This window comes from Scyliorhinus canicula, chromosome 12 (assembly GCF_902713615.1).
Source record: "Scyliorhinus canicula chromosome 12, sScyCan1.1, whole genome shotgun sequence".
NCBI lineage: Eukaryota > Metazoa > Chordata > Chondrichthyes > Carcharhiniformes > Scyliorhinidae > Scyliorhinus > Scyliorhinus canicula.
The window spans coordinates 40748496-40765303 of record NC_052157.1 but is presented as its reverse complement, the minus strand read 5'-3'; the positions used below and the strand labels follow the sequence as shown (position 1 = coordinate 40765303).

The 16808-nt window shown below is 50.0% G+C and overlaps 1 protein-coding gene across 1 annotated transcript in view; it reads left to right on the top strand.

Annotated features, from left to right (window-relative positions):
- Positions 1-613: 613 nt before the first annotated feature.
- zgc:162879 (ras and EF-hand domain-containing protein) overlaps positions 614-16808 on the top strand; it is a 116002-nt gene continuing 99807 nt past the window's right edge. The window contains exon 1 of the mRNA XM_038813825.1: positions 614-1231. Within this exon, the coding sequence (XP_038669753.1) occupies positions 906-1231 (326 nt within the window). The 5' untranslated portion in view covers positions 614-905. The remainder of the gene's footprint in view (positions 1232-16808) is intronic.

The window sequence follows — 16808 nt, the reverse complement described above, 5'->3', positions numbered from 1 at the left end:
CGGGAATTGAACCCGCGCTGCTGGCCTTGCTCAGCATCATGAACCAGCTGTCTAGCCAACTTAGCTAAACCCACCGGCCCCCTCCAGCAGTACTGCACTGTGGAGCATCCACTGTTGAGTCCCTGGACCAATCCCACCTCCCGGAAACTCCTGCCAAGTGTGCGGTTGAAGATGTGGCTCTAGGATCGGGCTCAACAGCAATACAAAACCGATAGAATCTATGACCAGTAACACGGAGTACCTTGGGTGGACAATCAGCGAGTGATCTAATTTTTTTAATATTTATTATTGTCACAAGTAGGCTTACATTAACACTGCATTGAAGTTACTGTGAAAATTTCCAAAGAAAACTGTGAACATCAGCCAAGTTTGCCATATATCTCCACCTTCCCACTCTCGAAACACATCATGCACAGAGTGCAATCAGAGAGCAATGCTAAAGTTTGCTTCGATTTTGTTTTAAAAAGTGTCAAACCTCCCGTCCGGTGGCATTGTTCCAGGTGATTCAGAGAGGAGGGTGGAATTTGACCTGGAACAATTAATTGTGGCAAGAAATAGCACCTTCCAGGAAGTGTCTGCTGTAATTCAGGGCTTTGATTAACACGTCGAATCTGTGTTTCCTCCAACCTGGTGTGGTGGGCGGTTTTGCAGCTTCAACCTTGACAGTCACAGAATGATCCTCCTGCAGTGCCTGGTGTGGAACTGATTTGCAGCTCGTCCTGTGTAACCAGGATTACTGGGCAATGTAACCTGACGTCAAGAAGCGGTCCCCACCCCCCCCTTTTAGCCCGGTGCAAAGAAACTTGAGTCCCAGGGATATTAACAAGAGCCAGCGGGGATATTAACAAGGGATATTGACCAGAGCCTGGTCCCCTGCAAGCGATCAGAGAGCCAGCTGCTGCCGGATGGAAACTGCTGCAATGACCCGGCCGGATTTGAGGAGACTTTTCTCGGCTTGTGACCTGAACCGCTCGGGGCTGATCGAGTTCGAGGATTTCTCGAGTGTTTGCCGAGAGCTCAGTGTCGCTCGCTCGCAGATCGGTCCGCTCTTCCACAAGCTGGACGTGGACAATGACGGCTCCATCAACTTCAACGACTTCACCTCCGGCTTCGAGGAGGTGTCCGCGATCCTGGATCTGTCCTCTTTCGGCTCGGATGGAGTCCAGAGCCAGAAAGTGGCCTGGGAGGAGTTTGAGGACCGATTTGGGAATGGGGTGCAGGACCTTCGCAGGTTGGGAAACTTGTTTACTGCTCCACCCCGCCCCCTCCCACTCACATCCCCTCTTCCTCACATTCCCCTCTTCCTCTCACCCCACTCTCATCCCCTCTTCCTCTCACCCCCTCTTCCTCTCCCCCCCCCCACTCATCCCCTCTTCCTCCCCCCCCCCCACTCATCCCCTCTTCCTCTCTCCCTCCTCCCACTCTCATCCCCTCTTCCTCTCTCCCTCTCCCCCCACTCTCATCCCCTCTTCCTCTCTCCCCCCCACTCTCATCCCCTCTTTCTCTCTCCCCCCCACTCATCCCCTCGCTTTAGGGCAGCAAGGTAGCATGGTGGTTAGCATCAATGCTTCACAGCTCCAGGGTCCCAGGTTCGATTCCCGGCTGGGTCACTGTCTGTGCGGAGTCTGCACGTCCTCCCCGTGTGTGCGTGGGTTTCCTCCGGGTGCTCTGGTTTCCTCCCACAGTCCAAAGATGTGCGGGTTAGGTGGATTGGCCAGGCTAAATTGCCCTTAGTGTCCTAAAAAAATAATGTTAATGGGGGTTGTTGGGTTACTGGTATAGGGTGGATACGTGGGCTTGAGTAGGGTGATCATTGCTCGGCACAACATTGAGGGCCGAAGGGCCTGTTCTGTGCTGTACTGTTCTAATTCTAATACTCTCTCCCTCCTCCCACTCTCATCCCCTCTTCCTCTCTCCCTCCCCCCACTCTTATCCCCTCTTCCTCTCTCCCTCCCCCCACTCTCATCCCCTCTTCCTCTCTCCCTCTCCCCCCACTCTCATCCCCTCTTCCTCTCTCCCCCCCACTCTCATCCTCTCTCCCTCCCCCCACTCTCATCACCTCTTCCTCTCTCCCTCCCCCCACTCTCATTCCTCTTCCTCTCCCTCCCTCTCCCCACTCTCATCCACTCTTCCTCTCACCCTCCACCCACTCTCATCCCCTCTTCCTCTCTCCCTCTCCCCCCACTCTCATCCCCTATTCCTCTCTCCCTCCCTCTCCACTCTCATCCCCTCTTCCACTCCCTCCCCCCACTCTCATCCCCTCTTCCTCTCTCGCTCCCCCCCACTCTCATCCCTCTTCCTCTCCGCACTCTCATCCACTCTTCCTCTCACCCTCCCCCCACTCTCATCCCCTCTTCCTCTCTCCCTCCCCTCACTCTCATCCCCTCTTCCTCTCTCCCTCCCCCCACTCTCATCCCCTCTTCCTCTCCAACCACTCTCATCCCCTCTTCCTCTCTCCCACCCCATCTCATCCCCTCTTCCTCTCGCCCTCCCCCACTCGCATCTCCTCTTCCCTGCCCCCACTCATCCCCTCTTCCTCTTCCCCACTCTCATCCTCTCCCTTCCCCACTTTCATCCCCTCTGCCCTCTCCCACTCTCATCACCTCTTCCCCTCCTCCCTACTCTCATCCCCTCTTCCTCTCCCACTCCCCACTCTCATCCCCTCTTCCTCTCCCACTCCCCACTCTCATCCCCTCTTCCTCTCCCACTCCCCACTCTCATCCCCTCTTCCTCTCCCGCTCCCCCTACTCTCATCCACTCTTCCTCTCCCCACCACTCTCATCCCCTCTTCCTCTCCCTGCCACTCTCATCCCCTCTTCCTCTCCCCGCCACTCTCATCCCCTCTTCCCCCTGTCGCTCTTACCTCACTAATCCCTCTCCCCATCTCTCATGGTCCTGCGTCTCAAACGCCTTACCCTCCTCTCCCCTTCCCTCAGTGCCAATTGCCTGTCTCTCCCATGCCCCGCCCCTCCTCCTCTTGGTACCTACCCATTGTCCCCTCAGCCCTTCTTCCATTCCCCTCACATCCTGTCCCTCCTATGTTGTGTCTTGTCCTTCTGTGCCATCCACTCTCTCTCTCTCTCTCTCGTTCCCCCAGACTCCTCAAACCCAATCGGTGCGCTTCTCCCCCCATCTTTTCCATGTCCCTTGTGCCTTCTCTCCCATGTCTCACCCCTCTCTCTCATTCCCCTTGCCCAAATTCCTTCCATGCCCTCTCCGCTGACACTCCCTCTTCTGTGGCACTCATCACCTTCTCTCCCATCCCCCTGCCCTCCCTCCTTTGCTCTTGCCTTCATCATTCTTGTACCCATTGGACCCTCCCTTTCATGCCCCTCATGCCCAGCTGTCCCATGTCCCACAACCTCCTTCTCCTTCCTACACTCACTATTTTTTTACTATTTTATTTTTATGGCCATCTCCATCTATTTGAATGCTCAGTGATGATGCAGGTTGCATCACCCACAGTCAATTCTAGTCAGTGAATATTTAACACAGGATGAAAGTGCTGGAACTTGGAGAGTTTTATGGTCACCGTGCTCCTGCTGCACTGATCCTCTGGTAGACGAGTGAGAACATTGTCTGCCCATTGTAGGCGCCATGCAGCTAGATACTGAACAAAAGTCGGAGTTTTCTTGCATTTTACCTTTTGATATTTGAGAGCATTGAGGCCACTGGGGTTTTTACCCAGCAGCATAAGATGGAGCAAAAATAATAAGAACCCTCAGCACAGAGGGAGGCCATTCGGCCCACTGTGCTCATACCAGTTCATTTTGAGAAATTAATCCAGGATTTATGTAACGATGTACTCCTTTTATAACTCTGTGGGATTATGTCTGGAGTTCAAACTAGCAAAAATGGATGAATTGCCAGTATGGCCACAAAATCAAATTATCGTAGTTTGCTCTTTGATTTGTAAGAGTGGGATTAAGGATGGCAGTTAAAACTCTCTCCCAACTTTTTCAGTTACAATTTAAGAACATCCTTCTCGACTGTAGGGATTCTATGAAATACTGACAACTCCCAGAGTATGCAAAACATATGGGCAGGAAAAGTCAAACAAGCTTTCCCCACACATGCTACCTGCAGCTACAGGTCTAGACATTCATAGCTAAAGAAATAGAGCATAAAGATAAGGATGTGTTGTTGCAACTATACAAGGCACTGGTGAGACCACACCTGGAGTATTGTGCACAGTTTTGGTCCCCTTATTTGAGGAAAAATGTAGCGGCATTGGAGGTAGTTCAGAGGAGGTTCACTAGGTTGATTCCAGAGATGAAGGGTTTGTCGTATGAAAAGAAATTGAACAGTTTAGGCCTATACTCTCTCGCGTTCAGAAGAATGAAGATAGATCAAATTGATGTCTACAAGATGATAAAATGTATGGATGAAGTAGACGTGGAGCATTCTACCACAAGAGGTCTTAGGATAAGAGGTAGCAAATTTAAAACAGAGTTGAGGAGCAATTCCCAAAGGGTTGTGAATCTGTGGAACTCGCTACCCCAGAGTGCGTCGGATGCTGGGACAGTGAGTAAATTTAAGGAGGAGTCACACATTGTTATTTGGTAATGGGTTGAAGGGTTATGGAGAATGAGCAGGACGGGAGTTAAGTCCAGGATGAGAAGCCATGATCGAATTGCGGAGCAGACCCAATGGGCCAAATGGCCTGATTAATAATAATAATCTTTACTAGTGTCATAAGTAGGTTTACATTAACACTGCAATGAAGTTACTGCGAAATGCCCCTCATCGCCACACTCCAGCACCTGTTCAGGTACACTAAAGGAGAATTCAGAATTTCCAATTCACCTAACAGCAGACTGTGGGAGGAAACCGGAGCACCCGGAGGAAACCCACGCAATACATGGGGAGAATGTGCAGACTCCACACAGACAGTGACCCAAGCCGGGAATCGAACCTGGGAACTTGGAGCTGTGAAGCAACAGTGCTAACCGCTGTGGTGATTCTCCTCCTATATCTTATGAACTTATGAACTAGATACTTATGAACTGGGCAACAAGGGGGAATATCTCCAGGAGGGGTTTACAATACAGCCATTTGGGCTCAAACATAAGTGAAAATAGATGGTATACAGAATTTAATCTGAACAACTTTTTCGCCTTTTAATCTAATGGAGAAAATATTGAGGTTGGTCCTTCAGTTATTTTTGCTGGTTAATAAATTGTGGTATAAAGAAAAGTGTGCTCAAATGAGGCAGCAGTAACTAAAGTATACCGCATCAAATATGTTATCAGTTTTCACAATGGATGGATAAATGCCCATCTTTAATGCTTAGAACACCATCAAAAATTCTGTCTAGGAATACTGATTGCACTGTGTCTCATCACGGCTCTATATAGAACAAAGAACAGTACAGCACAGAACAGGCCCTTCGGCCCTCAATGTTGTGCCGAGCCATGATTACCCTACTCAAACCCACGTATCCACCCTATACCCGTAACCCAACAACCCCCCCTTAACCTTACTTTTATTAGGACACTACGGGCAATTTATCATGGCCAATCCACCTAACCCGCACATCTTTGGACTGTGGGAGGAAACCGGAGCACCCGGAGGAAACCCACGCACACAGGGGGAGGACGTGCAGACTCCACACAGACAGTGACCCAGCCGGGAATCGAACCTGGGACCCTGGAGCTGTGAAGCATTTATGCTAACCACCATGCTACCCTGCTGCCTTTTAAATCTCTTTACATTTTGGTGTACATAGATGTGGAGGTCAGTTTAGCTCAGTTGGCTCAGTCTCCTCAGGTTAAATCACCACCAGTCAGCTCTCTCCCAAAAGGGGAAAGCCAATTGTGGTGACATTTACATTTAACATAGATACAAAAGGGCAACAAGAGCATACAAGATACATAGGGCAGCACGGTAGCATTGTGGATAGCACAAATGCTTCACAGCGCCAGGGTCCCAGGTTCGATTCCTGGCTTGGGTCACTGTCTGTGTGGAGTCTGCACGTTCTCCCTGTGTGTGCGTGCGTTTCCTCCGGGTGCTCCGGTTTCCTCCCACAGTCCAAAGATGTGCAGGTTAGGTGGATTGGCCATGATAAATTGCCCTCAGGGTCCAAATTGCCCCTTAGTGTTAGGTGGGGTTTCTGGGTTATGGGGATAGAGTGGAGGTATGGGCTTGGGTCGGGTGCTCTTTCCTAGAGCCAGTGCAGACTCGATGGGCCGAATGGCCTCCTTCTGCACTGTAAATTCTATGAAAAAAAAGTGTGCCCGATAACATCATCCTACCCATGCTGTGACAATCAAACAATAAATACAGCTGGGAAAACAAACATTACTTTCTGCCACATTCATTGGTCCACAAAACTTATATCAGTCCTGGATACATTTTTCAGGGTCAGGACCAGGGTGTAGCAAATATCAGATAATTAAGTGGGTTCCTTTGCAACCATGCATGACGAGCTGCTCCATTGTTTTCTCCAATATTAGCTACATTCAGTATCCCAAGTTGGGTGGGTGGGATGGTGACCTAATAGTAATGTCGCGAGGCTAGTAATCTAGAGACCCAGGCTAATGCTCTGGGAACATGGGTTCAAATCCCATAACAGCTGGTGGAATTTAAATTAAATTAATAAAATCTGGAACTAAATGTTGGTCTCCGTATTGTCAATTATTGTAAAAGTCAATTTGGTTCAATACTGCCCATCCTCAGGAGGGAGGGAAATCAACCCTCCTTAACTGGTCTGTCCTACATGCAACCCCAGATCAACAGCAAAGTGGTTGAGTCTTAACAGGCCTCTGAAATGGGGGGGGGGGGTGTCTCCCAGTCGATCAAAGGCCCGTGGGTGATCAGGCTCTGGGCACCCTGGCAGTGCCATCCTGGGACCAAGCGTGGCCTCGGCGGAGGGAACCCTTGCCAAGGCCCAGAAATAAAGTAGAAATCCATTTTATAGTGGGGTCATTCTCGGCGCTGCCACTGCTGGGAAACACCCGGCTAAATGTGTCTGACATGGCACTCTGTTTTATTTCCGTTAAATCACACCCAGTGTCTGTAAACCAGAATCTCGCGATTATGCAAGGAACACAGGGGCAACTATGGCTACACTTCACCATTTGGTATCATTGTAAATAACTTGCCCAGCATGCCAGCAGTAAAACCTCTGCATTGTCTTGACAGGTAGTGTCACAGCCAAACATCATTAACTGGATATCAACCTCCAGACTGTAGGGAACATTAAATTCAGACTCAACTCTCTGATATGGACCAGGATTGGTGGAGCAATACAATTAGGAGATCTGTGATTTACCACTGACATAACAGTATCATGTTCTCAAATCTTTCAGTCCCTGCAATCACGAAAATTGAAACAAGAATGTGGGAGTCCTCACTTCAGTTATGTTGCCTTTGGCAATTTATACAATCACCCTCACACTTGAAAAGTCATTATATATATCTGAAGGCTGTTCATCAGCTGATAACATAATCAATATGATGTCACAAGGGAGTGGGGATGGGAATAGGTGGGGTGGAGTTTATTCAGTTTAAAAGCTCACACAGTTGTCCAAATACCAAAACATGTTTATTTAAAGGTCTACAGATACTCAGAAAATAAAGGAAATAATCACCTCGCTTTTTTTTAGCCTAACTTTGCACACAGTGGGCGGGATTCTCTAGTCCCCTAGCCGTCTATTTCTCAGCCGTGCACTATTCACGGGCAGCGGGATTCTCTCTTCCCGCCGCTGGTTAATGGGATTGCCCTTTGGAATCAGTCCACACCGCCGGGAAACCCATGGGCAGGATTACCCTCCTGGCGGGAAATGTGAATCGCAACTCGAGAATTCCAGCCAATATATTCCTATTGAAACCTGGACGGCTAATCCGTTTCCCAGGGAAAACTCAACACAGTACATGGCAGCAACAGTCAGAATACAAGTACGGGTTCTTATACAGGCCAGAGTGCAATCCAAATCATAGAGTCCAAGGTCAGCAGCAAGCACACAGCTTCATTCTCCAAGGCACCTTCCTTGCATTCTCCAAGCTAGCTTCCTCCCCCACCAGGGCTCAGTGCTCTGCTTATATAGTCTAGCTAGGCTCGACAACTGATCCTTGTTGCACTAGGCTCCTGATATGGGTTTTCCATTAGTCTGCCATGTGACATCCAGGTTGACTTCCTGTGGCCATCTTGGTTGGGGGGAACTCTGTCAAGAAAATGGAGAATCTTATGAAAAAAGTACCATCCTTCCAGTACACAGCCCCTCGTGCCACCAGAATATGTTGCTCTGATATAAGAAGAAATGCACAGAATTTGGTCTTAATTGACTAAACGGTTGATACTTTGATTTTCCAAATCCTAAGTGTAACACTTGCAGGCCTCTGAGGAAATTGCGAGATCCTTGTTCCCTTTAAGTTTTATTTAATTGTGTGCGACCTGCTTATTGCACTGCACGGTACGTGGCGGATTGTTGCGTGGTCTGCACTCACACACTGAGGGAGAAATCTGAGTGGGAATAATCATGCAGCTCTTTCAGGGAACTGGCACAGGGCAATGAGCTGAATGACTGCTTTGTTGGCTGTGAGATTGTGTGATCGGTATTTTGTATAGTATTTCTAAAAAAATGTTTTATCAGTGTTTTTCAGTTTGACAGAACAATACTTTTAACAAATGGTGTACCTGGTATTTATATGTTGTATAGTTCCTTATTTACATACATATTTCTTTACTTTCTCCCCGTCCCCCGCCATACTTCCTCCCTGCCCCCCTCCCCGTCCCCTCATTGGTTGCGCCCTCTGAGTGTTCTACTGCTGAGCTCCACTCCTCTTTTCTACAGTATCTGTTGTTGACCTCTTGGGTTCAGGAGGGGAAGGGGGGGGGGGTGGTTGCTTCCTGCCTCCTTTCCCCCCCCTCCCCCCTCCCCATTTCTTTCTGTGGCTCCCTTGGGTTCCCTTATCTCCTTTCCCCTTTCCCCTTTGCTTCTCCTCGTTGCATACATTATTGTCTGCTCTGCCCTGTCTCCCCCTCTTTCCCTAGTCGCTGTTGGCCTTGAACAGGTCTTGGAACAGGCCGATGAATGCCTTCCACACTTTGTGGCAGGCCCTTGTCCAACCCTCGGATGGTGTACTTGATCTTCTCCAGATGGAGAAATTCCAACAGGTCTGCCAGCCAATCTGCAACTGTGGGTGGTGCTGCTGATCGCCAACCGAGCAGGATTCTCGAGCGTGCGATTAAGGAAGCAAAAGCCAGGGCATTGGACCTCTTCCTGATATATAGCTCTGGCTGTTCTGATACCCTGAAGCTTGTCACTTTCAGGCAAGGCTCCACCCTCCACAACCTTGGACATTGCCTCGAAGAAGGCTGTCCAGACCCTGCAGGTCTGGGGCAGGTCCAGAATATGTTGGTGTGATTGGCCGGGCCACCCTGGCACCTTTCACATTTATCCTCCACCTCCGGGAAGAACCAGCTCATTCGGGATCTGGTTAGAACCAAAGAACAGAGAAAAGTACAGCACAGGAACAGGCCCTTCGGCCCTCCAAGCCTGTGCTGACCATGCTTCCCGTCTAAACTAAAATCTTCTGCACTTCTGGGGTCCATATGCCTCTATTCCCATCCTATTTATCAAGATGCTCCTCAAACGTCACTATCGTCCCTGCTTCCACCACCTCCTCCGGCAGCGAGTTTCAGGCACCCACTACCCTCTGGAAAAAACTTGCCTCGTACATCTCCTCTAAACCTTGCCCCTCGCACCTTAAACCTATTCCCCGTAGTAATTGACCCCTCTACCCTGGGAAAAAGCCTCTGACTATCCACCCTGTCTATGCCCCTCATAATTTTGTAGACCTCTATCAGGTTGCCCCTCAATCTCCATAGTTCCAGTGAGAACAAACCAAGTTTATTCAACCTCTCCTCATAGCTAATGCCCTCCATACCAGGCAACATCCTGGTAAATCTCTTCTGCACCCTCTCTAAATCCTCCACACCCTTCTGGTAGTGTGGTGACCAGAATTGAACACTATACTCCCAAGTGTGGCCTAACTAAGTTTCTATACAGCTGCAACATAACTTGCCAATTTTTATACTCAATGCCCCGGCCAATGAAGGCAAGCATGCCATATGCCTCCTTGACTAGCTTCTCCACCTGTGTTGCGCCTTTCAGTGACCTGTGGACCTGTAAACCTAGATCTCAATGACTGTCAATACTCTTGAGGGTTCTACCATTCACTGTATATTCCCTAGCTGCAATAGATCTTCCAAAATGCATTACCTCACATTTGTCCGGATTAAACTCCATCTGCCATCTCTCCGCCCAAGTATCCAAACGATCTAAATCCTGCTGCAGCCTCTGACAGTCGTCATCACTATCCGCAATTCCACCAACCTTTGTGTCGCCTGCAAACTTACTAATCAGACCAGGTACATTTTCCTCCAAATCATTTATATATACTACGAACAGCAAAGGTCCCAACACTGATCCCTGCAGAACACCACTAGTCACAGCCCTCCGATGAGAAAAGCACCCTTCCATTACTACTCTCTGCCTTCTATGACCTAGCCAGTTCTGTATCCATCTAGCCAGCTCACCCCTGATCACGTGTGACTTCACCTTTTGTACCAGTCTGCCATGAGGAACCTTGTCAAAGGCCTTACTGAAGTCCATATGGACAACATCCACTCCCCTACCTGCATCAATCATCTTTGTAGGTTAGGTTAGTTGCGGGCGTGCACCACTTTAATCTGCATGAGCCTTGCGCAGGAGGAGGTGGAGTTGGCCCTGCCCAGTGCCTTGCTTCAGAGCCCCCAACCCACTTCTGTCCTCAGTTCGTCCTCCCATTTTTCTTTGGCTTTGTCCAGCGGTAGTCTTGCCCTATCCAGTAACCATCCGTAGATGTTCCCACAGTTCCCCACCTCCTTGCTCTCCGTGTTTATCAGTTCCTCTAATGGTGTGTCTCTCGGGGCCCTGGGATATCTTGCCAGCTCTTTGTGGAGAAAGTGGAGAAAGTGGAGAAGTGGAGAAAGTGGAGAAAGTGGAGGCGTCTGAGTTCCTGTCCTGTCGGTCGTTTCAGGTCTTCCGTCAATTTGTCCAAGGTCGCTAGTCTGTCCCCTATGTAGAAGTCTCAGGACTGTTAGTGTCCCCCCCCCCATCCTGTCTCCATCTTTTAAAGTTAGTATCGAACATGGCTGGTGGGAATTTGTGGTTTCCGCAGATGGGGGTCATGAGGGGCATCTCAGTTGGACCTAAATGCTGTGTCATCTGGTTCCATGTCTTTAGTGTGGCTACCACCACTGGGCAGGATGTGTATTCCGCTGGGGGCGGATGGGAGCGCTTCCATGGCATTGGCCTGGAGGGTCGTTCCCTTGCAGGAAGCCTCCTCACCTACTCCATATTGGGTTCACGTGTCCATCCCCTCACCCTCTCTGCCATAGCTGCCCAGTGGTAGTGTTGTAGATTCCCTCGTGGCTGCCTGCTTTCTCAGCTGGTGAACCAGTAGGCAGGGCCAGATCGCCCATATTTTTTCTCCTTTGCAGTGTCAATTTAGGAATCCTTGGCGTGAATCAAACCTGGGACCCTGACGCTGTGAAGCAACTGTGCTAACCAATATGCTACCGTGACGCCCATATTTCAGGCCATTCTGTGGGTCCACGACGTACAGGAACAGGTCATCAGCATAGAGTGAAACTCTGTGCTCTCTTCCTCCTCTTTGGATGCCATTCCAGCTTTTCGCGTCTCGCAGAGCGATCGCCAGGTGTTCAATTGCTCGGCCGAACAGGAGCGGGGCAGTGGGCATCCCTGTCGTGTACTTCTGTGTAGCTGGAGGTATTCAGAGCTGATGGTGTTGGTCCGAACGTTAGCCATGGGAGCGTTGTACAGTAACTTCACCCAGGTGGTGAACCCTGCTCCTAGCCCAAAGCGCTCCAGTATTTCCACTCAACTCTGTCTGCATCCAAGGAGATGATCAGTTCTGGTGTTCTCTCCCCGGGGTGGCGGGGGGGGCAGAGGGCATAATTATTACATTTAGCAGCTGCCTGATGTTCACAATTAGTTGTCTACCCTTGACAAAGCACATCTGGTCCTCAGCGACTACCTTTGGTATGCAGTTCTCCAGTTGCTTGGCCAGGACCTTTGCGAGTATCTTTACATCAATGTTGAGCAGCAAAATGGGTCTGTATGATCTGCATTCCGTCAGGTTTTTTTGGGTATCAACAATAATGCGGCCTGTGTTAGCGTAGGAGGCAGAGCGCCCCTTGCTAGTGCATCTGCGGACATATCCCTTAGGTGTGGAGCCAGGGCTGGCGCAAATTGTTTATAGGAGTCCGCCGGGAATCCATTGGGTCCAGTCGCCTTCCCCGCCTGCATGGAGCTGATGATGTCCATGATCTCTTACAGACCTATTGGTGCTTCCAGTTCCCCCACCTATCGTCCCTCACGACTGGCACGCCCAGTCCATCGTGGAACCATTTCATCCCCATGCCCCCGTCGGGGGGCTCGGAGGTGTACGTTCCTCGGGAGAAGCTCTCATACCCCGATTGACCTCTTTTGGCTAGTTATCAGTCTTCCTCTGCTATTCTTTACCTGGGCTATCTCCCTCGTGGCTGCCTGCTTTCTCAGCTGGTGAGCCAGTAGGCGGCCACCATTTTCTCCGTGCTCTTAGAAGGTCCCCGTGTCTGGTGGAGTTGATGCACTGCTTTCCTGGTGGATAGCAGTTTCAAGTCCATTTGCAGCTTTTTCCGCTCCGTCAGAAGCTCTACCGTCGGGGCCTCGGAGTACTTTCTGTCGACCTCCAGGATGGAGTCGAACAGTTTGTTGCCTGACCGTCCTCTCTTCCCTGTCTCTACGTGCCTTATAGGCTACAATCTCTCCCTAATCACAGCCTTCAGTGCCTCCCAGAATGTGGAAGGTGAGACTTCTCCGTTCTGGTTATTAGTAATGTACTCACCTATGGCCTGTCATGTTTTTGGCAGAAGGCCTTGTCGGCCAAGAGGTCCGTGTCCAGACTTCAAGTGGGGCGCTGGGCACGACCCATCTCCATGTAATGTGGAGCATGGTCAGAGATGACTATCACTGTATATTCCTCCCTTGTTATTCCTGGAAGCACCAATTTCCCCACTGCAAAAAAGTCGATCCGGGTGTATATATTGAGCACCGGCGAAAAGAACCAGAATTCATTCTCACTGGGGTGTAAAAACCACCATGGGTCCACCACCCCCATCTGCTCCATGAATGCGCCCAGTTCCCGAGCCATGCCTGATTTTTCCCCATTCTGGGGTTTGATCGGTCCGTCAGAGGGTCCAGCACGCAGTTGAAGTCGCGTGCCTGCGCTCTGGGGTTTCCCGTTGTCTAGGGGGCACCCAACATGGCCGCCAACTGTGTGTACGCCACGTGGGTGTGCCCCTGCACTCCGGGGTTTCCCTTTGTTTAGGAACCTTCCAACAAAGTGGCTGCTTGCGGCGCTATCTTGTTTCCTCGGCCTGCTCCCTCTCTGCCGAAGCCAATCCGAGAACAAACTCTTTTTTCCCGTCCTGTTTCCCACGTGCAAACATTGTAACTGTTCATTAAGTCGCTGTTTCCTTCGCAATCTTCCTCCGATCCGCCTTCATCGCTGCCTCGCCTCCCTCTTATCTAGGCCATTGGCCTGAGCAAAATCGTTTGCCTCCGCCGAGGTATTGAAATAGTGCCCTTTGGGGCAGCACAGTGGCGCAGTGGTTAGCACTGCTGTCTCACGGTGTCAAGGTCCCAGGTTCAATCCCAGCTCTGGGTCACTGTCCATGTGGAATTTGCACATTGTCCCCGTGTTTGCGTGGGTTGCGCCCCCACAACCCAAAGATGTGCAGGGTAGGTGGATTGGCCACAATAAATTGCCCATAAATTGGAAAAAAATGAATTGGGTACTCTAAATTTATTTTAAAAAAGAAGTAGTACCCTTTCTTCTGGTATGTGACCCAGAGCCTGGCTGGGAATAGCATACCAAATCACTCCCCATTTTTGTATAACGCTAACTTTGCCTGGTTGAACTCACCAGATCTGCTCCAATGTCTTGGTGAATACGGATTCTGTCTCCTTCCCATGTGCTTGCTCAAGTCTGTCTTGCCCACCGCAGGATCCTCTCCTGGTCCAGATATCGGTGCAGCTTCGCGATAATCGCTCTCGGCTGCTCCCACGCCTTGGGCTTTGGTCTGAGTGACCCATGTGCCCTGTCGAGTTCTGGGGGGTTGGGGAGCTGTCTCTCCCGACTAGGTTGCCCAGCATTTGGGTGATATAGCCTGTCGGGTCTCGACCCTCAATGCCTTCTGGCAGGCCCACAATCTGAATATTCTGTCGTGGGGACTGTTCTCATGGTCTTCGACCTTCCTCTTTAAGCTCCGTTGGGCTGCCACCAGAGAGGGTGCAGAAAAGATTTACCAGGATGTTGCCTGGTATGGAGGGCATTAGCTACGAGGAGAGGTTGAATAAATTTGGTTTGTTCTCACTGAAACGACAGAGGTTGAGGGGCAACCTGATAGAGGTCGACAAAATTATGAGGGGCATAGGCAGAGTGGATAGTCAGAGGCTTTTTCCAGGTAAAGAGGTCAATTACTAGGTTTAAGGTGCGAGGGACAAGGTATAGAGGAGATGTACGAGGCAAGTTTTTTTACACAGGTGCTTGGAACTCGTTGCCGGAGGAGGTGGTGGAAGCAGGGATGATAGTGGCGTTTGAGGGGCGTCTTGATACATGAAAGGGATGGGAATAGAGGGATACGGACCCCGGAAGTGTAGAAGGTTTTAGTTTAGACTGGCAGCATGGTCGGCGCAGGCGTGGAGGGCTGAAGGGCCTGTTCGCGTGTTGTACTTTTCTTTGTTCTCTTTTGTTCGTTGTTCTTTTGACTTGTGCTTCCATAGTGACAATCCTGTTGCTCTGGTCTGTCGAGGCTTTCTCCAGGTTGTGCATCAACCTCTCCTGTGCCACCACTATCTTCCCCATCCCGTCGATTGTTTTTTGTATCACCGCCTCTGTCACTACCACCTTGACCGCCACCTGGATTTCAATTCTGATCGCTTCTTTCATGGCAGCCAGCTCCTTCTTGAGGAAGGTCTCCAGGTGGCGAGGGGGAGGCTGATGCTCGGGTCGATAGTTTACCTCTCTCTTGGGTGGCCGGGCCCCCTCGCCTCATGGGTCTGCTGGTTTGTCCGCTTGCTGTTCGTGGCCCTTTCCGCCACTTCTGCCGTCCCTTCGACCCCTCGAGCTCCCGTTTGCTGGCATTTCTTTCCTCCATAAAGGTTACTTTGCTTTTGATTTTTCGGGCCCAATTTGCCTAAAAGTGCCTATTCCATTCTGGTTGGCAGGAGAGCCACCTAATGTGTGTCTGTTCAGAACATCACCGCCACCGCTCGTCCGCAGTATTTTGTATAGTATTAAACGGAAATTGTGTCACAATGTTAGAAAATTTCCTCTCAAGTAGAGTTCAGTCTTCGTGAACAATCGTGAGTGACCTCTAGTATTCTTTTCCTGGTTAAGATGTTACCTGGAACCTGGATTGGTGTGACCATTAAGATTCTGAAAGGGTTTGTCGGGAATCTTGGGAATCTAGAACATGGAGCCACATTCTCAGAGTAAGGCATTGATCATTTAATGTAAATCGCTTATTGTCACAAGTAGGCTTCAATGGAGTTACTGTGAAAAGTCCCTAGTCGCCACATTCCGGCGCCTGTCCAGGGAGGCTGGTATGGGAATTGAACCGTGCTGCTGGCCTGCCTTGGTCTGCTTTAAATGCCAGCGATTTAGCCAAGTGAGCTAAACCAGCCCCTAAGACAGATGAGAAGAAATCTCTTCGCGCAAAGGGATGTAAACCTTTGGAATTCTGTGCTGCAGAAGGTTGTAGATGCTCCACTACTGAATATATTCTGATCTCTCAGGGAATCGAAGGATATGGAGAAAGTGGGTGAGAAAGTGCAATTGAGGCAGAAGATCAGACTTGATCATGTTCCATTGTGGAGTATGCACAAAATGGCGAATGGACTACTGCTGCTTCTGTTTATGTCCTTCAGCTTCAACCCAAAATTGCACGATTATATCCCAGTGTGGGATGGAAGCAAAGGTTGGTGAACTGGGTACAGACATCGCACCTTTTAGTTGCCGCAGTATGGGAAATACTGCGACAGATTGTTACTTTGGGCTGTGCGGAGAATGGGCATTTGTGGATCAGCCAGTTATTATACACTCTGTCCGGGATTTGCTTTCTATCGAATACAGTCCTCGGGATGAGTGCACAATTGACAGATGATCCATCACTGCCAACTTTCCAATACCCCGGCAACCATGAGAACTTACCCTGCCCTGGTTCAGGTACACTCAGCTCAATTCCTGATTCTCTGACCTGTGCGCGAGAGAGTGGATTTACAACTGTAGCATTTTGGCATTGGAAGTAGCATTTGCAATAATATTCCTATCCGTACACCTGTACTGTCATGAGTGCAGTCTGTGATTCTGAGGGTGCATTTGGATTAGTTTCGAAAAGACTGATCTAACTGTTTTTGTGCACATTGAGACATTCACAAAAAATTTGGGCAGCACGGTAGCACAAGTGGATAGCACTGTGGCTTCACAGCGCCAGGGCCCCAGGTTCGATTCCCTGCTGGGTCACTGTGCAGTGTCTGCACGTTCTCCCCGTGTCTACGTGGGTTTCCTCCAGGTGCTCCGGTTTCTTCCCACAGTCCAAAGACATGCAGGTTAGGTGGATTGGCCATGATAAATTGCCCTAAGTGACCAAAATGGTTAGATGGGGTTATTGGGTTGCGGGGATGGGGTGGAAGTGAGGGCTTAAGTGGGTCGGTGCAGACTTGATGGGCCGAATGGCCTCCTTCTGCACTGTG